General features: G+C 40.7%; 1 protein-coding gene across 1 annotated transcript; it reads left to right on the plus strand.

The window, feature by feature from the left end:
* Positions 1-8804: 8804 nt before the first annotated feature.
* Positions 8805-10690, plus strand: LOC102302549. The gene is made up of 3 exons (XM_042213856.1): positions 8805-9072; positions 9217-9499; positions 9627-10690. The coding sequence occupies exons 1-3, from the start codon at positions 8981-8983 to the stop codon at positions 10296-10298; spliced, it is 1047 nt and encodes a 348-aa protein (XP_042069790.1). The 5' UTR covers positions 8805-8980; the 3' UTR covers positions 10299-10690.
* The last annotated feature ends 12621 nt before the right edge of the window (positions 10691-23311 follow it).

Consider the following 23311-nt stretch of genomic DNA (forward strand, 5'->3'; position numbering starts at 1 on the left):
AGATAGGCAGCTAATGGTCTGAAATAGTAAAACCAGTGTAGGAGTGATCATATGTTGTGCACATAAGGAACAGAGGTCATTCAGAGGTCAGATGGTGCCTTGAAAAGTTATGCCTTGAAACAGATAAAATCTGATATAGGGTGGCAGAGGTGCAGTGGTTAGAAATGTCATCTCATAGCAAGGTGGTACCTTGTTCAAACCCCATCTGGGCTTCTTCTACTGTCCAAAGATATGTGTGTTAGCTTAATTTGTGAATTTCTAAACTGGCTATAAATGTCAGGTGGATGATATGCTGTATGAAACTATAATGTGGCTTGCACTTAAAAGCACTTTAAGTGGTCATTAAGACTAGAAAACCACTATATTACTATAAATACATTAAGCACTTGCCTTGTAATAAGATAACCTAAATGTAAGGCACTGGATTTATCCTGAGCTAGCTTATATTATTAAATTAGAGATCAGAACAGTTGGGTTGGATTATCATAGCACCTGAGGTGCTATTTCAGTGAGTGTGGGAAACACCTGTACAAATCGTACACATTAAATTTCCTTCCACTGCTTTGAATGTACAGACTAGTTTGTAATGACTTTTTCCATTTTGTTTTTGTGTTTTTCTAATTCTAAGTGTTAACTAATGTTAAGTAAACATTGGTACTACATGGATGGATACATAGAGTGAGGACAGTGTTTCATGATTAAGAATTAATATATAATAAATTCCAACAGTTTCAGAATCTTCTTGCCATTTTCACCTTCAGTAAATACAGTGCAATTAAATCATTATTACTGTTATGTAACAGTGCATTATATTGGGTAGTAATAGATATTTTTTTCTCTAAGAATGAGTGCTATACGATTTTAAATAATGCACTGTGAACTGCTCAAATATAAACTCTGCCTACTCTCTGAAACAGTATTACAGTTTTTTCTGATTGCTTAAGCACATTTTTTGTAACTATTGGCTATTTTTGCAAAACTCTACACACAAATAAGAAAACCTGTCACCCAATAATCAAAACATTGTAGTTCTCTTGCAAAAGCGAACACAGCTAGATTAACTCTTCACACCTTCGTAAAAATGGTGTTTCCGTATCAAACAGTACACACAAGCCATCATCTACTAAGCACACAATGCACCAACTGCACACTGATGGTATGAATACGAAACACATCTGGCTTTTGCTTTCTCTGTGCACAAGGTAGGCTATGTCAATTTGAGCTCATACTTTTGGCATAGGTCCATAAACATAGAGGGATCCAAACTTCAAGTACTGGTGTTTATTCACACACATCAAAACAAACACAAGTGTTTATTTCCAAGTCAAAACGAAATAGTAATTTCACTGAGGAAAGAAAAGAAATCAGTCTACATCGCGTCATCTCTCTGGATCTGGCCACAAAATTTTGTCTACATCACATGCAATGTGCAATCCTCCTTGTCCTTGTCGTCCTCTTCGTCCTACTTCTTCACCTCCACGTCCTCCTCGGTCTCCTCTACTTCTCACTCTTCCTGCTCCCTCCATTGTACTCCACACACAGAGCTTACCTGTATTATAGTGCCTGGGCTGATTGCAAAGTAAACTAATTATCTAAAAAAGTTTTTACATGTGGCAGTGTGCCAGACAGTTGGCAAAATAGTGTAAATAATAGCCATAAATGTGTATGGTTTTGCTAGGAGTGCATTGATCATTTGGAAATTGAGTGTAAAGCAGTGAGTTGTGTTTACAGTTCTGCAAAAAGAGTGCTGTGCAGTGGATTGTAGGTACAGGTTTGCAAAGTGTGTGTTACAAAATGGCAAACTGAGTGCAAAGCAGTGTTTGTGCTTTTAGTTTTGCATACTCAGTGAGTGGTTTTGCTATAAGTATTAATAGTTTTAGAAATTGTGCTATAAGAATCACAGTTAGGGTTTAAGCATTCAGAAAAAACTGTAACAATCAATCACCATTTATTAATGTTGATAGACTATTTATACATTCTAAATATATCTGTAGTTTAAAGTTAAAATAGTATGGTTCAGGTCAAAATTGGCCCAAACCATACAATGAAGGCATGGAATATGAGGATTAACCATGGATATTAAGAAATCTCTCTAAAAGGTGAATTCCTGCCCATTTCTCTGTGTGTGACGAGTTGAGAAAGGTGTGCTAAGAACTAATTAGTGGGGAAAATAAAGGCAGAGCAGCATGAACTAAAATTAATGGCTGAACTAACAATAACAGCAAAACTATGACAGTGGTGGTAATTACCACCCTTGTAAATGTCTTTTGGGTGCTTGTGCAATTATTGTTGTCAGGTCCTCCTACTTGTCTTGCTCTTCATCAGCAAACAGACATCCTAGAAACTTTGCAGCAGGATTTTAATCATTGCTATTATCTTACTTGCATCAACAAATCTCTTTATCTTCAGATAAAGATTCTTATTTGTCTTTACAGAGAAACTCTTTTTCTATTTACTACAGGTCGGAGTACTCAATAAGGCTAATCATAATTTTGAAGTTTGATGTATTCTGCTGTCTTTTCCTGTTTGACAAGTGGGTGGATAAAGGGTAGCAGTGTTTACTTTTAACACATACAGCATCGAAATAAAATCATTGTTAAAAATCAGTGTTAAAAACAAGAATCGCTAGCAGTGCTTTGCTAAAATGTAATTTGCAGCAAAGAACCTGTCAACATGTAGAGGTAAGAAGGTCATCAGGATTTTCTTTTGCAACAACACTGGCCTTGAGGCAGAATTTCAGTCCTAACAACACTCAGCAGGTGCAAGCCTGAATGGATGACCGATTAAAATGGTGGAAGACTAAAAAACTGGAGGCTATCATGAGGTCACTGACCATATGACCTCTGCTACACAGTTTCAAACAGATCCCTTTAGAAGCAGCCTATATTTGAAGGCAACAATGCATCTGTGATGGAAAAACATCAGGGGGTAGTCGACAGCCGTCAAATCCACAAACACTTCGGCAAAGTTTGGAGGTTTTACAGGACTTCCCTTGTGCTAGCTAGTGTGCATCCTAAACAATTGCAAACTATTTACTTTATTTTAAAAAATGGATCTGACAAATGAAGCAGATTTATAATATCTCTTTGGATATTTTAGCTCTCCGTTTATAAGCTCTCCAATTTTTGAGGTTGGAATTTGCAGACTTATTTGTGTATTTGTGTTAAGTTGGTGAATAACTCTAAAGAAGCAATTCACTTGAAATGCAGAAGAATTTTCTTTTATACTGTACATAGAGGACAATTCCAGGATCAGCACTATGGACGCTGTAATGATCCATTGATGACTACAAGAAATCAAAAATAGTTGTTGCAACCCTTTAACTTTCTATAATGTCAAATTTATTCACTCACCGATCCAAATCGTTGAATTCAGGTGTTTCAATCACTTGTATGGCCACAGCATAATGGGATCAAGCAGCTAGGCATGCAGACTGCTTCTACCAACATTTGTGCAAGAATGGGTCACTCTAGGAAGGTCAGTGAATTCCAGCATGGTAGCATGATAGGTTGCCACCAGTGCAGCAAGTCCAGTCATCAGATTTCCTCAGTATTAAATATTTCACAGTCAGCTGTTTGGGAAGCTATTGGGAACAACAGCCACTTAGCCACGAAGTGGTAGGCCACATAAAAACACAGGGCAGGGTCAGCGGATGCTGAGGCACTCAGTGGGCAGAGGCTGCAGTCAGTTGTTACAGTCCTGCCAACTTCTGGTGTCCATCAGATTAGCTAAAGTAGAGTGTGTAGAAAGCTTCATGGAAAAGTTTTTCATGGCCGAGCAAGCTTTACATCACCAAATGCAATGCAAAGTGCAATATACCAATGCAGTGGTGTAAAGCGTGCTGCCACTGGACTCTAGAGCAGTAGAGATGTGTCTAGAGTAATCAAATACACTTCTCTGTCTCAGTCAGTGGATGAGTCTGGGTTTGGTGGTTGCTGGATGAACAGCACTTGTCTGACTGCAATGTACCAGGTGTGAAATTTGGTGGAGGGAGATCAAGGTGAGGGGTTGTTTGTCAAGGGTTGTGGTCAGCCCCTTGGTTCCCCTTGGTTTCTTAATGATTTAGCTTACCAAGACACTTTGGACAATTTCATGCTCCCAACTTGGTGAGAACAGTTTGGGGATTCTTGTTCAAACATGTGGTGCCGAAAGTCCATAAAGACGTGAATGAGCGAGTTTGGTGTGGAAGAACTTGATTGGCCAGCACAGAGTCCTGACATCAACCTGACAGAACACCTTTAGTATAATTAGAGTGGAGACTGTGAGCCAGGACCTTCTAGTCCAACGTCAGTGTCTGACCTCACAACTGTGTTTCAAAAAGAATAGTCAGAAATTCCCATAAAGACACTTCTAAACCTTGTGAAAAGCCTTCCCAGAAGAGTTGAAATGGTGGATTAAAAATGGAATGTCAAATTCATGTGCGTGTGAATACAGATGAGCGAATGCTTTTGGCAATATAGTGTATTCTGCAAATGTAAAAAAAAAAAATTTTTAAAAATGGACATACACTTTTGTTTTACCACAACTTTAAACATGCACATTTTGAAGTCTAGTTCATACCAGATGCAACGATTTCTAATACTGACCCAATCTGTGTACTGGCATTTGAAGCAGAAAGATCAATAGACAGATTTAGTCTGAACTAATAAAGGGCATGATGAATTTTTGAAAGTTATTTTAATTAAATTTCCAAACGCAGATATACTTGCAATGCAACTGCTTCTCAAAGCATTTCTCAAAATAATCGCTTGCAGAAATCAGGCAGAATGTTGCCTGAGAAGCACAGAGCTCAGAAAGACTGTATCTGCATGTTAGATTCCGTCTACTCCTCTGTTCATCACCTACTCTGCATGCAGTCCTCTTTATTTATGTACATCTAAAGCCGTCAATAACATTACTTATTCTTTGAAAGCAATGGGTTGTTCGTATCTTCCTTTTCCCTCTTTGGAATTCCTGTTGTTTATACATAAACATCAACTACAAAAATGTGTCTTTTGCACATGTGCACTTACATGGTTGTGTGAACAATACATCTTAGAGAGATTCATTAACTCAGCTCAACTCATTAGCCTCCGAATGTGTTCCTTTATCAGAAGGGTTACGCTTGTGAGCCGTTTCATAAATTGTATCCACATGCGGTGATCCTTGTGGAGCAACTCAACTAAAAGAATGTCCAATTAAATTACCAGGATGCATTTCTTTCTGTATTTGATGCCAGGTCGTGCATATGCTTGGTATAAAATTATTTTAAGCTCAACATTAAAGAGAGTGTTTTGGTTTTTCTACATTTGTTCCTGCTTCTTTCATTTTTAATGATGCTATTTAAATGGAAATTCCCTATAGACTCAAATAAAAACTGTCACGATATGGACACTTAACAGAATGTCCACCAAGGCACATTGTGTACTATCACCTCTCATTATGCTGAAAATAATTCATCTATGTCTCATTGTTGTTGTGCTTTGTGTCACACCAGATAGAAAAGAAGAGCGACTGTTTGATTTGAAAGACTTCCACCTCTTGTTTTGATTCGCCCACGCTTTAAAAGTAACTCAGTGTCCAGTATGTATATATTCACTGCAAGGGAAACAGTGTGTAGGAGTAGCTTTTCTCACAGAAGCAGTCAGTGAGCTCTATGTTTTTGCAATGTCATTCAGCTTTGTTTCATTTGTTGTATGACACTTTTTCTTAAAAGAAATAGAGTTGCTGTAAACACACATAGGGGTCAAGCATCAATAATTAATATAATCTTACTAATGTTTAGCATTTTGTATTTCCCTGAATAGAGTCAAGCAACATAGTCTCCAATGTTAAAAAACCCAAGTTTACAGCAGAAATGTTTACAGCCTGTAGCGTCAACATAAAATTGTACAGACGATTTATGTTGACTAACCTGTCAGTCTATATTCCAACCCTCACCTGTGGCTCAGAGTAGCGACCAAAAGAATGAGGTCGCAGATACAAGCCGCAGAAAAGAGACCCTCGAAAGGAGCCGGTCAAGGTGGTTTAGGCATCTGATTATGATGCTTTCTGAACGTACCTAGATGGGGAGCCACGGCAGATCCAGGACTCGCTGAAGAGATTATATATATCTCTTGGAAATGATTCTGTGTCCCCCCAGATGAAAATGATTTCCTATACATGTGAACAGGACTCCTTGTTATTTTCATCTGCTTCCAAAAATTAGTAAAAATAACAAAAATATTCTTTTTCTTGGGATCCAGAATTAAGTTTTCGTGAAGTTTATAATCTATTTAAAGAAATTTTGTGGTGTGCCTTACACAGGTAGCTAATGCCATTGCCAGCATGTATACCTGAGGGAGATGCACATCAGGTTATTGAATGAGCTACAACACAGTGTCTCAGAAGAGTCTGCTGTTACAGCATACCTACTGCTCAGTTTTAACACAGTATAAATCCTCTGTTAGGTTTAAATATGCCTGTATATACCATTATCAGTGAAATATTCAAATGTCTTAAAGTTAGTTAAAGCATTTTGACATTGAATATCTCCTAGTGGATTCTGAATGATTCCGAAATCTGAGGAAGTCTCTTAAACAGTTTTGGGAAGTAACGAATACATGTACCACCGTTACGTATTTAAAATACAAAATATGAGTAACTGAATTCCATTACAGTTACCGTTTAAAAAGGTGGTATTTAGAATACAGTTACTTTGTTGAAATAAATGGATTACACGGCAGTATTTTCCTGTTTCTTATTGTCGCGGGTCAGGATTGTTTGGGTTTTGTTTGACAGCTATGTTCTGTTGTTCCAGGCGGCAGCATTACGGTTGCCAGGGTTACTGTGTGCAGTGTTGCCACCTCCTCAGTAAGGAAAATCGCTATTGGCTGTCCTAAAAGTCGCTAGAAGTCGCTAAATGACGTCATCGCCTAATTTGCATAATTGGTCATGCTAATGTAATTGTAACCTACGCTGTTGGAGAGAGAAATAACATCGTGGAAGAGACATAGAGTGAGTAAAAAACGTCTTAAATGCATTTAGAATTTATTTAGAACTACAAATTCAATTTCTTTTAGCAATTATTATTTTTTAATGTCACAATTCCAACCTTGCTCCTTTATCCGGGCCTGGACTGGCAAAAGTGACTTGAGATTGGCACTCTGGAGGAGTTAATTTGTGTGTGTGTGTGTGTGTGTGTTTATAAGTAGTTTTAAACCTTGTGATCCACAAAACAGCATAACAGTAAAAGAAGAACTGACTGCGTTACAGTCAGAGCAGGAGCAGCGGCTTCGCTCATGCGCGATCTATTTGCAGTTTGGACGCATAGGTGTGAACATCTTCTGCCCTGATAGCAGCTGATAACACCTGTGAGCGCTTTGGCATGGGTGAGGTGCCCACGGCAGCACCTCTGCTTGTTGAAAGTAAAAGCGATTCGCGCTTTCACGTCAAAAAGTCATAAATAAGTCTCCAATAACACCAGAAAAAGTCCACAGATTTGTCGCTAGTCGCTTTTCAGAAAAAAAGTCGCTAAGGGGGTCTGAAAACTCGCTGAATATAGCGACAAAGTCATTAAGTTGGCAACACTGACTGTGTGTTTCCTGGGTGAGAGAGCGCCTTTTTGTTGTGCTAAGCTAATAGGCAGAATGCTACAGGCATAGCCCTAAAGAATGTAGCCTCATGGGCAGTGTTGTCCATGCTGCAGGGAGAATGGACTGCGATACCCGTTATGTGTCTGTGAGCGCGAAGAGGGAGAAAAAGGCGAGTGGAAAAGTACGAGTTGTCACCGAGCAGAAACGGGAGCTGGAAGCATGTAAATATAATAATAACCACTGCAGCCAAGAAGAGTTCCTGACGAGCCCAGTTGTAAGTAAGCTATTAAGACTCGACTGTACACCGTGTTCGTGTTTTCCTCCGAAACAATAAGTTCCATTGGAGCAGCCTTTTGACGCCTCTCTCAAAGTAAAGCTATTTTTCGGCTACAAGCCCAACACGGAACCCGACGTATTAGCCAGAGGTCCCTTTACTACGGTACGGAGCCGCGGAGCTTCAGTAATAGTAATAAATCACATTCATGTAGTTGTAAACAGCATGACTCCTTTGATTACAAGACTTTAAGTTCCATATAAGTCTCCTTTTGGCTCCCACACTCTGTGACCTCAGTCAACACTTTCCTAAAGACTGTATGGTCTCACTTAAAGGTCTTACAGTTTTTCTCGATTGCCTAAACACTATAACCAGGCCTCTAAACTAAAATTTCAAAACCGTAACGCTATTGTTCAAAAAGCTCACCCATTTCCCTGAACTATAAACACTATTCCCTGCTTTGACACATGACTCAAATTTGGTGAACTGTTACTGCAAAACTCTACACACAAATCCCTACATTTTACAGTGCTTACACCATGTAGTCATTTAGAAAGCACTAGCATGCAATAATGTTAACTTAAGTCAGCATAGCTTGAGCTCAATTAGCACACAATTAACCAGGTGGAAACACTAGGAGTCAAAATTTAGCACACACCAATCAGAACCTGCGATGGATAGATAAAAGGGCCAAAGTCAGCTCATTCAGGTTTGAAACAATGGATCCAAAGAGATGCAAAGGAAGAGGACGTGGTGAAGGAGGAGGACGTGGTGGAGGAAGAGGACATGGTGAAAGAGGAGGACGTGGTGAAAGAGGAGGACGTGGTGGAAGAGGAGGAGGAGGTGGTCTAGGACAACAGGAAGGTGGTGGAGGAGGAGGGAGAGGTGGAGGAGGAGGAGGACGTGGTGAAGGAGGAGGACGTGGTGGAGGAAGAGGACATGGTGAAAGAGGAGGACGTGGTGGAAGAGGAGGTGGTCTAGGACAACAGGAAGGTGGTGGAGGAGGAGGGAGAGGTGAGGAGGAGGAGGACGTGGTGAAGGAGGTGGAGGTGGAGAACGACGGCGACAAGGAAGGGGAAGAGCAAGGGCAAGAAGACAGTCAGTCTCGGATGAAATTCGAGCCACTTTAGTTGACCATGTCCTTGTCCATGGGATGACTATGAGGGAGGCTGGGCAACGAGTACAACCAAATTTGAGTCGCTTCACTGTTGTCTCCATCATCAGAACCTTCAGGGAGGAAAACAGGTAGGTGTACTTGCAGTAAGACTGCTTTGTACAGTAACGTTTAAGTTACTGAACTTATGTGTCTTGAGTTTCAGTATGTTTCCATTATTTGCCTGTAAAATGAATGTGTGACAGTTACAGTAATGAGTGCTTCTATTTTTGTAGGACACAGAGACGACCACCTGGTGGAGGCAGGTTAAGGCTTTTGTCGGAGGAGCAAGAGAGGGAACTTGTAAACATGGTAATTGCAAATAATGTAATCCGCCTGCAAGAGATTCAAAGGAGAGTGATTGAGGATGATCATCTTTTTCGAGGCATAAATGCCATCAGCCTCTCCACAATTGACCGCATCCTCCGAAAGAATCAATTCCGGATGAAACAGGCATACCGAGTCCCTTTCGAACGAAACTCTGACAGAGTGAAAAACCAACGTGTGGAATATGTTCAGGTATGAGTTTTGATACTGTATAAAGTATTGTGTACCATCACAGCATGGCAGTTTATGCTGCCATTTCAGCACTCTTGAACTGTGGTTCAGGGTACCGATTGACTCTACTGTGTTATGTGTTTTGCAGAGAATCTTTGAGATTGAAGGACGGCCTGTTCCCCATGAAATAATCTTTGTGGATGAGGCAGGTTTTAACCTGACCAAAAGAAGGAAAAGGGGGAGGAACATAATTGGCCATCGGGCTATTGTAAATGTCCCTGGTCAGCGTGGGGGGAATGTCACTATGTGCGCAGCCATCAGCCAACGAGGGGTACTCCACCGCCATGCCGTACTAGGACCCTATAACACTATGCTTCTCCTTGCTTTTCTTGATGGTTTAAGACAACATATGTTCCAGCTGGACTACAGGGAACCAGCACAGCCAGAGCAGCCTCACTACGTTGTTGTGTGGGATAACGTCAGCTTCCATCGCGCTGCTCTGGTTCGTGACTGGTTTACCAATAACCCAAGGTTTTCTAATATCTTTCTGCCTGCATACTCTCCCTTTCTAAACCCGATAGAGGAGTTATTTTCGGCATGGCGGTGGAAAGTGTATGACCGAGAACCTTATGTCCGTGTTCACCTCCTTCAGGCCATGGAAGAGGCCTGCCTAGACATATCAGTAGATGCATGCCAGGGGTGGATCAGGCATGCAAGAGGATTTTACCCCCGCTGCCTGGCTGGGGCCAATATAGCCTGTGATGTGGATGAGATTCTCTGGCCTGACCCAGACCAAAGACAAGATGCTGAGGTGGGATAATGTTTCTGGTGTGTGTTGTACTGTATAGTACATGAATGACAATGTGCCACTGTACATACATTGGTTGCGTCTTTTGTGTTTATCATGTGACAAGGGTTTTGAAGGGGAGAACCATAAGCAACCTATTTGTTTTGGAACTATTGTTTTGAATTAATTGTACCAGTGTGCAAAACTCTGTTGTAGTGTGTGTGTTTTTGAGGGCTTGTGTTTGATGTCTGAGGGCAAAGTTTGGTTTTTCAGCAGGAGTGAATAGTTTTGGGTGTAGAGCTTCATTTTGACCTGGAAATAGGATGTTTGGGAAATTGAGTGAGATGTTATGGATTTGTGTTTACTGTTGTGAGGATATGAGGCGTAGTTTCAAGAAATGTGTTTTAGCAATCGAGAAAAACTGTAATAAATAACACGATGCTCATTTTATAAACGATTACAAAGGAAAATTATTATTATTATTATTATTATTAGTTATTCTCATTGACTTGACTTACAATCACTGAAGCTGTTAATCAATGAGCGTGTGGCGTCCTCACCGTCAAAACACTGACATGACCAAGGGTCTTACCAAGGAGGCTGTGGCCTTTTTAAATATACGGTCTACTGGCTCTTATTAAATCATATTATATTTATGGTGCAATTTTATTTTCAGAAAATAAGTTTGTCTGCAGATAATATTGCATAAAATTGCTTTTTCCCTCAACTTTATCCAAACATACCAAAAAATATCTTTTAGTTTAGAAGTTTTGCGAGCTGAAAGAAACCATATATATGTAAAGATTTAACAGCTTTGCAAAGGGTTAAATGTTATTAGAAGAGGGAGAAGAAAAAAGAGGAATTAGAGTGTTGTGAAGGAAAAGAGCAATCTGATTTTGGTCAGAATGCTGCAGTCAGATATTAATGTCAGGTCCAAGGGTAATCTGGATAAATCACATCCAGACACAATCAAGATAAGGGATGCATGGTAATGCCAGGTATATAGGGAGACGCGCCGGTCTCCCTGACAACCGTGGCAGATGGTGTGTTGGGATCAACCGTGTGAGTAGCTGAACAACTGTAACAGCATGATGAGTAAGCCATGCTGAGCGTTGGAAATTTTGTTTAGCATTCAGTAACCTTCAGTGGATATCACCCCCATTCAGTAATATGTCAGCCTGACATTCAGACGCACCCTGTTGCTGCAAGAATCTCATTACCACAGTTGGATTATGCTGCCGTCTACATAATATTGTATGAAGGAGTGTGGTATTTTTTCTTATTGTCTCACGCAGCTGAACTCCTGAATTCCATATTCTTAATGTAAGACTTTTAGGTCATCTAACAGTTTTTTTTTTTTCCAATATTGGAGCCCAGTTTAATTAAAGGTTCAACAATTCAACATTTCAGTCAGTAAACAGTATGTGCACAGGGACTCATGTCAAAACCTTTTAAACAACAGTAAAGAAGTCTTTATTCTCAAAGCTTGGTCGTGTTCAACATAAACTTGATGGAGTTAACCAGATTTAATAGGGACAGTGGCTCCTATCCACTGGGATTCCAGCATGCAAATGTCATGTTTCTGTTTTTCAACTTTTGCTTCCCTGTATCTTTGTTTTCTATCTATCTTTTATTTTTTATTTATTTTTATTTTTTAAATGCAGGCTATAGATGACTAATGAGATTTTACCCTTGACCAAGTGATTTTTAGTAAACTTGTTTTAAAAAGAAAAATCAATATGTATTGTCCTGGTCTGCTCAAACTCCATTTACCTCCACTGGGTTGATATGTAATGGTATGTTGTGAGTCTTTGCACAGATGGACCTACCCAGAAAGCTGATAAAGGGAGGCTTTATTAGAGTCCCAAATCACCTTGGTTTGTTCCTTTTAACACACAAGTGCAAAGGTTTTAGTCTGAGGTAGCATGTCAAAGATAATCAGGATGTTTTTAAGGTTGAGCCTGAGCAAAGTAAGAAAGATTCACACGGGTCCCTCAGACTAGACAAAATGTGCTCTAAAAGAGCAAACAGAAACCTTGTGTGATTTGACGCAACCTTCAAGAAGAAGGTGTTGTTTATCTGTGCTTCCAAAAGTATTATAACCGTTTTATAATCTGACAACATTCTGAATAAGCTTTGACTGGTATAGGCACAAACAGAACTTTATTTGTTTCACATATTAAGAATATCTGGTCATCTTTCTAGATATTTCTAAGGACTTCCTTATCATATTATAATACTACCCTACAGTCCCAGCAGGTCAGCTGAATATCTTCTCTACTGATTTTACAATCTTAATAGTACATTTTAAAGCATTAGATGGCTTTGCTTCAATGTGCATCAACAACTTAGTAATATTTTATTTGCCTTGGCATTTACTTAGACTGGTAAATGTTAATCTGTTGGCTATTCAAGGGTCTCAACTACTAAATGAAGGGCTGAATTTTTCCTTCAGAGCTCCCAAACTGTAGAACAGTCTGCACATTGGGATCAGAACAGCAACTTCCAACTTCAGTTTCAGAACAGTTGGGATTCTGTGTATAATGTAAATAAAAGTAGAATGCAATGGTTTCCAAAAATATAAAATATTCAAACTTTAGTAATGTAGGATGGGGTGACTAAAGGCTGGGGAAGGAAACGGTACTAAAAAAAGAAAGGTTGGAGGAATATTTAGCAACTAATTAGATTAAATAGCAACAGGTCAGTAACATGATTGAGTATAAAAAGAATATCTCAGTGCGTCAGAGCTTCTCAGAGGTAAAGAATAATGTTCATCAGTGCAAAACTGTGACAATTCTGAACATCTCATCGTCTTTAATAGTATCGTCAAACAGTTCTGAGAATTTATGGAAATCTCTGTGTCCATGGGACCAGGATGAAAATCACTATCAGATGTCAGTGTTAAAAGAATAGTGATAAACACAGCTGTCTCTGGACCAAAGGCCACCAAAAGTCTCCAGTTTTGGTGAGTGAAATTTTGATGTCTTAATGAGCTGGGCTTCTATTTAGGTCTTTTTGTGTTCTTGTGTCAGATTCTTTTCTTTCATTCTTATATTTTACAGGTTTGATTCCTATTGTAATGCAATTCCATTCTCGTAATGAAATACTGATGAGTTTAGATGGTCTACTGTTCTAGTCTGTTTTGGGTCCTCTGTCTTTATCCAGTTCCAGCTTCTATTTTGATTTAGTTATTTCCTGTGTGATTAATTCCCTCCGTATTACCCCATCTGTTCCTTCCTGTCTCATTTTTCTGTGTTTATGCTGTCGTCATCAAGTCTACCTCTCTCTTTGTCGTATCTACTGAGAGTCTTGTCTGTGGTTACTGGTTGTCTGTAGGTTGTTTCCAGTTTTAAATTGAAGGCTGTTTTTCTGTCATGACTTCTTTCTCTTTTACATCCTTATTTGTGATCGTCCTGAGTTTTTTTCACCTGTGTGTTGCTGCCTTCCCTAATCAGCCCTCTGTGTATAAATATTCATGTCTTCCTCTTTGTCGTTATGAGTCCATCTGTTATACTCCATAGTCGTCCTCTGTGTCTGTGCTTCTCATGTATGTTTGTGTTTTGGTCTTGTTTTTGTCTTTTGCACTTTGGTAATGGTTCAGGTTTATCATCAGCTTTAAATAAAGGGCTCATTGTTTGTTATAGGTCTGCTTGTGTCCGGTATTTGGGTCCTGACTGTTGTAACAACCCTTATTGTGGTATAGCACCACTAGGGGGTGTTGTCCTAATATTGTGGTAGTTGGAGAGTCTCCTACTGTAAGTGCAGCGGCAGCCATTACAGCTGTGAACACTGCTCGCCGTGCATCTGTTTAGAGAGACCGTACCATTGAAACGGGCTGGTGCCGGCAACTATCTAGCCCCGGAACATGTATGTACTAATAGGATAGAGCTTTGGAGACCTGGCTTGCATGATCTTGTTCTGTTAACGCTAAATAAACGTCTGTTGTTCTATTTAACTGACTGGCCGCTGGACCTACGCTGGATCTACTAGCTGCTCCTTTCTCGCCAGACAGAGTGGCGTCCGAACAGGGACCATTACACTGTAAAAACTGTGGCATCGGCTAACTTAGCATAGCATAGCTAACCCATTGAGTGAGGAAACTGTTTAACCTCCTTTAGCTTGTCCAATGTTTCTCTGCAAGTGCAAACCACTTTGCAACCCGCCTCTTCCCCAACTCCACTGTTGTCAGAGATGCCTGTTCTCTGACCTGTAATGTGGTCTTGCCATATCTAATCTAATTTAATCTAATCTAAATCACATACACATATGAAATGGTGGTGAAGTCCCAGCAGAGCATACCCAATTGGAGATTAAACAAAGCTAGAAATAATAATCTTCTGTTGATTATAGTGGTTCAGAGTGAACTTAAGCCATCATTTTCTTATTTTAAAGGAGAAAATTTAAAAAACATGATTAATTTAATTAAACCAGATTTCTCTGAAATGAGCTGAATATGACTGAGTTCTTCATTTAACAACATCTTAACTGCAAGGCGTATTTAAAAGCATCTTGTGATGAAATGCCAAGAAAGTTCTGCCATAATTTTTTAAGTATTTAAATATTTTAACTACTTTGGATGGCTGCTCGTGAGATTTCTACTACATGCTAAATAGTTGTTTTCCGTCTAGTATTGCAAATCGGCCAAGTTTACTTCCTGATGGATACTGCCAATATGGTTCATCCTGCTCTGAAGGACAAATGTGACAACCACAAACAGTCATTTCAAACACCACAGTACGCCAAGAAACAATGCAACTTCACCCAGTACTAGGAGCAATCAGTTAGTAATATCCCCACTGATTAGAGGTGTGTGTATATAATGTTGGACGTGAGGGAGAAGTTGATATAACACTCTATCAAAGATAAATAAAAGAGCCCTGGGCAAATATGCTAATGCCATTAGAAGGCAGGTTAGGGAAAGGTCTGTCTGTGCTCCCCCTTCATCTGCATAAAAATCAGCATTCCCTTCTCATCGTCTCGTGTAGAAAACATGTTGTTGCCTCCAGCCATGCCTAGAGATGAGGTGTAACATTAACGCGCGAGGAGGCCAATCTTAGTCCCATGTTCTTCCTTACTCATGCTGGGAGAGAAGACTCGGAGGTGATTTGATTGCTACATAAAGAGGATGAAGCAACACAAAGGCTCAGAGCAGAATTTTATCGATGTATATCACAGTGAACCGGAACTGGCTGAACAGCAGTAATCACTGTATGCCACAGTTGTGGATCCACTTCCAGTATAATTAGAATATGTGTGACTTTACTTTTTCTTGTCACCTTTGAGGAGGTTGTTATAACTCCTACTGAGAAGAAATAAACACTTGTGTGTATTCTTGCGTAAGAAAAAGGAGTGAGTGAGTCAGGCTCTGGTTTGTGACACGAGTACATTGTTTATCCTAATTACTCATCGGCTAGGTTGCCTAATGCCTTCGCAAACAACCGAAAACATATGCTGAATTGTTCCGTTTAATACTTTTTAAAAATGTATAATCCTGAGCACAAAAAATACATAAAACGTGAATTAATACAGAGTTTTAGAAGCACTGAGAGTGCACTGAGTTTCATTTCTGCTTTGGAAGGATAAATATTCTCTTTTAGATGTGTCCGCACACACACACACACTTTTTCCGCTTGCTGTTTGGTTTAAAGTGCTAAGAGCAGATGATGACAGTTGGGTGCATTACACCGTGGGATGATTGTGGAGAAAAAAAAGGACAAAAAAAAAAAGTGACAAGGCAACAGCCGACAGTAACATTTGTCCTCTGCAAATGTTATACTCCCCCACTGACGAAATCAGCAGCAAATAAGTCACTTTCTTTTGACCTGTAATTGCAGCACCAGTTGTTGGTCAAGAAGTGTAATTTTGGAACTGCCTGAAAAGTCCACAAAGTTTTGTCAAATAGCAGTCAGTGAGGCCTGAGGTACTGCATCTGAAGGATAAAAAGAGGACAAAATTCACAGGTATATATGTGCCAGAAGAAAAACTGGACGCTTGATTTAATGAAGAAGATGAAATGTAATCAGTGCAACTGTAGTGAGTTTGGATAATTAGTCTCCACTAGCATGTAGTATCTGTCAACTAGGGTTGAGATGCTGTAACAGAAAGACAGAAGATGGAAAAATCTATAAGTCTCATTTATTGAAAAATCATTCAACAGATTATTCAGTAGCCGTGTAATACCTCTGCTGTGGAGGTTCTGTTCTTGGTAGGGGTTTTGCACATTTGTGCGTGTCATTCAGTCTGCAAACACAACAGATCAATTTTTTTCAAATGTATCCCTCAAAATTTTCAAGGTCAACTTAATGATTTATTTCTCAAAAAAAATTTGACAAAAGAAAAGTCTTTTAATTTAGAAACCATGATTCTTCCAAATCTATTGTGTATAGTCAACATACAGAAAGTACCATAAAAAGATTTAAATTGCATCACATCTGACCTCTAAATTCCCCTTTAAAGTCAATCTGAGTGTTAAAGTACTAATAATGCGATACAGAGCCATTTAAAACTATGCTTCCTACTGCCATTGCTTGTATAGACAACATATAGGCACATAAGGAATGATATACAGAGATTCTCAATATCACATTACATTGAACCCCTGACCTCTTCTTCAAGGTTAAATGAGGTCAAAGTTTCATAAAACGTCTTTTATCATTAAAACTATGCTCAAAATGATGCTGACATTGTTTGTATTGGCAACATTTCGGAAATGATACCCCTTTATGGGGATTCTAAATATCACATATCTTTAAAAAAAGTATTAATTATTAAGTATAAAAGCATATGAGCTGCCTACTTATATGTTATACAATAAGCTTAAGTCATTCATGCCCTATTTACCTATTATCTATTACCTACTCCTACATAATTTTATATGTAGATGTGGGTAATGGATAATATAAAAAATAATATACAAAATACAACCCAGGGCCCTTAAAAGTAAACACTGCCCAGAGACTGAGCTGCCTTGGTGGAGGTTTACGCTGTTGGAGTGCTTCTTTTTACATGTTGTAATAGTTCTTATGACTTTCAAATAAACCCAATTTTAGTTGGAATTACTTTTAGCATTTCCAACATTAGGCAATATAAAAGCACTTTTACATGCACTATTTTTATTGGTAATGCAAATATGTTATTGTGCAACCGCAGTACCAACACATCACAGATCCATATAAAAAAGTATAGTGGATTTATACCAGTTTCAGTGTTGACTCACCTGCTGCCATACCAGAACAAAATGAAGTTATTGCTACAGAAGACCAGTTTCTGATAAAAAAAATCCTTTCAATCGGTGAACCACAGACTGTCCTAACTCATAGATAAAAAAGTTCTTGGTACGAATTTTAACCATGATCATGTCTTAACATTATATATTTATTTGTTATTTTTCCATGTGCACTGCATTTGATTTTATGTTTTGTTTTTGTTTGTTATTTATTTTACTCGTTTTTAAGGGACAAATGCAGCAGGAAGCAGCATTAGCCACAGTGAGCTGCTGTAAGCCAGTGCCAACTTTTCAGCAAGGTAACCAACTCCTGTTGGAAGCACTGAGCTCTGCTTTTAGGAATAAAACTATTTGTGCTGTGCACAGCATGAAATCCTGTCATGCAATTACACCCTCGCTCTTTGATAAAACAATGGGAGTTCATTTTGTTGCACAGTAAACAGATACGTCACTGACTCCTCAGCTGTGCTTCTGAAGGAAATGTGTAACGGAACACTTGCTATTACCAGACTATAATCTTACGAATTTTTATTTGCAGGTCACTACTTGAAGTTTTTCTAGTGTTGATAACAACACTTCCATTATTTCAAAAATCAAATGACAAGATCTGAAGACCTCAAAGGAAAGAAGCTATTCCGTTGTAAAATATGGGAAGATTATATTCAATGGGGAAAGTTCAGCAAGCTCCCTGTTGGCTTCCTGTTAAATCCAGAATTGAATTTAAAATCCTTCTCCTCACATACTGTACAGGATCTTGAATAATCAGGCCCCATCTAATCTTATAGACCTGACAGTATCATATCACCCTAACAGAGCACTTTCCTTTCAGACTGCGGATTTACTTTTGTTCCTATAGTTATTAAAAGTAGAATGGGAGGCAGAGTCTTCGACCTTCAGGCCCCTTCCCAAACTGGCCTCCCAAACTGGGAGCTGGTTCCACTGGCTGATTTGGGAGACAGACACCTTCTGTACTATTATTAGGCTCAAAACTTTCCTTGTTGGCAAAGCTTATAGCTGGATGAAGTGACCCTGAACCCGCACATAGTCACCCTGCATTAGACTTGGGCTGCTGGAGGCTTCAAATGACGCATTGCGTATTTCTTCTTCATTCGGCTTTTTTACACTGTCTCTGTGCTTATGAACCACTCTGCATTTCCACAGTGTCTCTTTTGTCTCCTCATCACCAACCAGTCGTGCCAGATGACCGCACCTCTCTGAGTCTGGTTCTGCCTGAGATCTTCTTCCTGTTAAAAGGGAGTTTTTCCTTTCCGCTTTCACCAAAGGCTTGGTTATGGGGGGTCATCTGATTGTTGGGGTTTTCTTAGTATTATTGTAGAGTCTGGGGTGGAACAGTGCAATGGTAGTGTGGTGGCTGACATTGTTGCAAGAAGGTCCCATTTGCCCAGGGCCTTTCTATGTGGAGTTTGCATGCTCTACCCATATTTGCAACTGAGAACTGCATTCTCTTGAGGTACTCTGGGTTCCTCCCACAGTCCAAAGACTTGTAGTTAATAGCATTATGTTAACAAGTGATTCTAAATTGCCCATAGATGATGTGGATGTGAATGTCTCACTCTGTTAGCACTGGATGCATGGATGGATGGAAAAGGATAAAAAGGGTGCAAAAGGGTAAAAAAGTAGCAGAAATGAAATGTATAATTCTGACAGCTCGGTTTGTTTGGTACAGTTGATCTCAGCATCAGTTCATTCTCTCAGTTTCTATTCTTTGTTTGCTCACTTCCAAACAAATGTGTGAAAAAGAGGAAGCCACACGCGTCCCAAAAAAAAATAATATTAATAATAATCTGAGCTAGAATAAATGGCAGTGTCATCCCTGCAAGGTCCAGTTTTGATGTTAGTTTGTAATCCTCTGGACCAACTGTCACACCCTTTTCCCACAGAGTGCACAAACAATGCATTGAAAGGAGACGGGCCGCATGCATCTCTCTCCACAGAGGCAGTAGACATGAGTGATATTAATGGAAGCCATTAAAGAAATCTTGCACAGAAACACGACCCTTGGACGAGACACTGCGACTCGCACCGAGCAACCAAGCAGTTTTGTCTGTCGGGGAGAGAGAGGGTGGGTGAATGAGCACAACAAATTCTTGTGCCACACTAAATGTCGCCTCTCGGCTTTGCCAGGATGACCTCTGTGGCCAATTATAGGGGAGGCTAATGCTTTGGCTGACATATCTATTTGAATGGATGAGATGTTTTTCTCATTCGCTGACACAGGAGATCACATGCTTATTATCATCACAATGGTCGTATACACAAGCTTATGTAAATGCCTCCACGCGCTGTAGTGACTGTCAGGCCCGCCTCATATTAGCTTTGTGCTCGGAAGAATGGTGAGTGCCGAGAAAATAGAAGGGATAAATTCAGGGTTGCGTGGATATCAATGCCTGAGCTGTGAAGGCCACTCACCCAGATAACAAAGCCTTTTTTTCAGTATGTGTGCAATTTATTTTTTTAAATTAGGTCATCCAAAATGATTTTGAGGTCGCGCTGAGGTGCAAAGGACATTCTAGCTCTAAGGGGAGTCAACAAAGCTATCGCTTTCACATTTGTTGCTCGAGCATCAAAAGACACCAAAGCCCTGAACTGACAATGAACTGCTGCTAATGCATTCAATTCTACTATAATAAAACCAATTCCCAAAGTCCAAAATGCTAAATTCGAACACGCTCCCAATGTCATGCGGAAGGAGAGTCTCCCTGTCCCTCTCCCAGCTCGTGTCCTCCAGGCTTGCCCATCCACTTTAACCAGACTGAGAGCACCTTGTGGATTGAAGTAGGGCAAGCACGTAGGCCCGAGGCACAGAAAGGAATGGAAATGAAGCCGCCTGGCTGCATGTTGAACTGGGTAAAGAATAAAACTGACTCGCCCACCCCCCACACAATCACCAGCCCCCCCCTGCAGGAAATGACCCTTAATTATAGACCTTCATGTTCATCTGTGCCAGCACCTGAAGAAAAGGCTCCTGTGGGGTTTCAGAGGCTCTGGCGGAGATTTCATCTGTAGGGCCATTCTTTGACTCCGTTTGTGTTGGCTGGCGGTACCCTCAGCTGCCGATTCATTGTTTCCTCAGATGAAGTGGGCTTCTTCATCGGGCCCCAATTAGCTGCACGGTGCACGGAAATGTGCATGTCACTCTGTGCGTCTGCTCCGGCGTGGTCCTTCGTTGTGAGTGTTTTGCATGGAGGCTGTGAGCTGCTGTCACTAGTCATCCCGTCTGGGGGGGGGGGGGGGGGGGGGGGGGGGGGGGGTTGGGGGGAGGGAGAAGTCAACTGATTTGCCTCCTGCTCTCCTCTGTTTGATCCCACTGCTTGCTCAGCCGTGAGCTTGTTTGGTAACCTTTGACATGCAGATGATGAGACCGTATTGACAGGAGCGTACGCCATGGCAGGTGTTTACCGAGTTTGAATGTAAACAGAACACCCACACACGCACTCACAAAAAAAAGCCTCATTTATATCCATATAATTATATACAGAAGGCTGCGGTGCTTATTTGTGTGTTATTATTTTTTTCTACCTTGCTTATAGTGAAAGCTCAGGCTGTTCCTGCTTTTGCAGAGACCTGAACACAGTGTCCTTGTGTCCAAATAATCCAAATACTCCTCTGCAGGCCGCCACTTTGATTAAAGCACAATCCAAGAGCCTGCAGAGAGGCTGGAGAGAAGGGGGGTGGGGGGCAGCACAGGGTTGTCAAAAGACTCGCTGCTATGCTTGCATACTCAGGCATCTATCTGTCTCTCTCTCCCACTCTTCTTGTGTGCCACTAAAGAGCCCTCAACGTCCAGCGTGCATGAGCCCGTTCCTGTTTGCCACCTTTCATTCTGTCAAGTGGCGGCCCCACTTTTTAATGACCCTCACGCTGTGTCTCTACTTCTTTGAAAAGTTCAATCCGGCTCCCCTCATACAGTGTCAGCCAGTCTCTAACTGTGATAATTGAAGCCCCTCATCTTTGGAGATGGGCTAATTTGCTGTCTTTGTAGCTTTTTGTTCTCTTCCCCTTTCATTGTATTATTCGCTCCCCCTGCCATACTTCAGAATTCCTTGATGTTTCACAGCCCTCGCTGCCCTTCAGCTGGACAGCGCTGACAGTCAATTGCCACCACCACCACTGTCACCTACTGTCCCCCACTGGACTCACAAAGTACTGCATCAGCTCGCAGCCCCACTGGTATGGAGCACTTTCAATGAGAAGGAGATTAAACGTAATGGTTGATTAAGCAGTAATAGTTTGGCTTTCACTTGGTTGTAATCTTTCATGCAGTCATCTCAAAGGTTTGTCAGTACTTCCCGACTGACTACCCCGTGAGCAATTTGACTTCTCAAGGGTCCAATACCCTCGCCGTGTAACAGGTGTCATTCTCGCAACGCTTGTGATGTGTCCTAGCATCCTGGATCAACGTATTCGTATGTACTCAGCAGTTTTTGCGAGTCACAGTGGAGGAGGAAGAACGCTAAATACTGAACGAGTTTGCCTTTTCACCCTTAAAAAAAAAAGAAATCTCTGCAGTGACTACAAAGCAGAGCCGAGATTTGTGGCCGTTTTCAGTTTTTTTAAGCTCTGCAAAATTTCAGATCACAATGCACTCATTTGAATGTAACAATCTGCAGATGGCTGTGTTTGAGTTACCCACAACCATGGCGGTAATTTCTGTGTCACCACATTGAAAACGAGTGGCTCGAAATAGCTCTGACTATTTTGGATTCAGTTACCGTCAGTGAAGGGGAGGATGTGCTGCAGCTGGCAAAAAGGTTTCCGACAGTGACTACCGAGCCTCCCCGGATACGTGTTTGCACACATACACACTTGTACCGCAACACACGTACACAGACACACTTATCCTCACAACTTGGCAGGCATGCCCACAGAGCCGGCCAGGGAACGCAGGCCAGAGAATGACTTTGCTTCTCTGTGTCAGCAGCGCCCCCCTCCTCCACCTGCAGAACAGAGGTGGGGGATGAAGGAGGGTCTGCTACAATCCTTTCCTTGAGTGTTGCTAATAAGAACAGGAAGCCCAGATAAAGGGCTCTCTTTCATGGTGTACCCACAGCCATAATGAGCCCTGGCATCTGATGGATTACCCAGACTTATTTCGTAAAGGCTGCCTCATTTTTCCAGTTGCCCTCCGCTACCCTCAGCTCTCCCACTCTGTTGAACAAACCCCAGTCTTTTTAGTCCCTTATTTCTTTCATCGCGCAGCCGTCACGTGTGCCTGGATGCTGTATCTCCCGCTCATTAATTGTTCAGCGATAAGTCTGACATGATTTCCTTGGAGCTATACAGAAAAAAGTGTGAGAACACCGGTCATGATACTCGACATAATGGCGGCCCTTTAGTCAAACTCATAATGACTGGCTATATTTTCCGCAAATCTCCATCTAAAGCAAATGCTTGCAATTGGGAGATGATTTAAATAGCTACTGGCCATTTATGAGATGACAGATGTTGAGTCTTAAGGCCTCCATTCAATACAGCATTGTGAAGCACTACAGGGCGCTAAAGTGCTGATCTCAGTTCTGTGTTGGCTCTTCTCCTGCTTTCTTTGACTTTGTGTAAGCACCAAGGAGTCCTTTTAGAAAAATGTTTATTTGATTTTGTGTTCAAAATCAGTGATATGCCTCCCAGTATAACGCTTCATTACAATTAGAGGTCGGCTCTCTGTAGACAACAATTAATTATAATGATAGTACTGTTCCCGTGAAACTTTACTCTCTTCTCTTAACTTAGAGTCCTGTGAAAAAATTAAGTAAGTAAACCTTTACTGCATCCCTTAGATAGAGGTGCTCACACTTGCATGGCT

Source organism: Haplochromis burtoni, unplaced genomic scaffold, assembly GCF_018398535.1.
Source record: "Haplochromis burtoni strain Fernald_Lab_line unplaced genomic scaffold, NCSU_Asbu1 Contig_489, whole genome shotgun sequence".
In the NCBI taxonomy this organism is placed as follows: Eukaryota; Metazoa; Chordata; class Actinopteri; order Cichliformes; family Cichlidae; genus Haplochromis; species Haplochromis burtoni.

Excerpts from the sequence above, each read along its gene's own strand:
- LOC102302549 (XM_042213856.1), top strand. The coding sequence starts at position 8,981 with ATGACTATGAGGGAGGCTGGGCAACGAGTACAACCAAATTTGAGTCGC. Across the intron at positions 9,073-9,216 it reads ACCTTCAGGGAGGAAAACAG|GACACAGAGACGACCACCTG; the intron begins GTAGGTGTACTT and ends CTATTTTTGTAG. Across the intron at positions 9,500-9,626 it reads AACGTGTGGAATATGTTCAG|AGAATCTTTGAGATTGAAGG; the intron begins GTATGAGTTTTG and ends TGTGTTTTGCAG.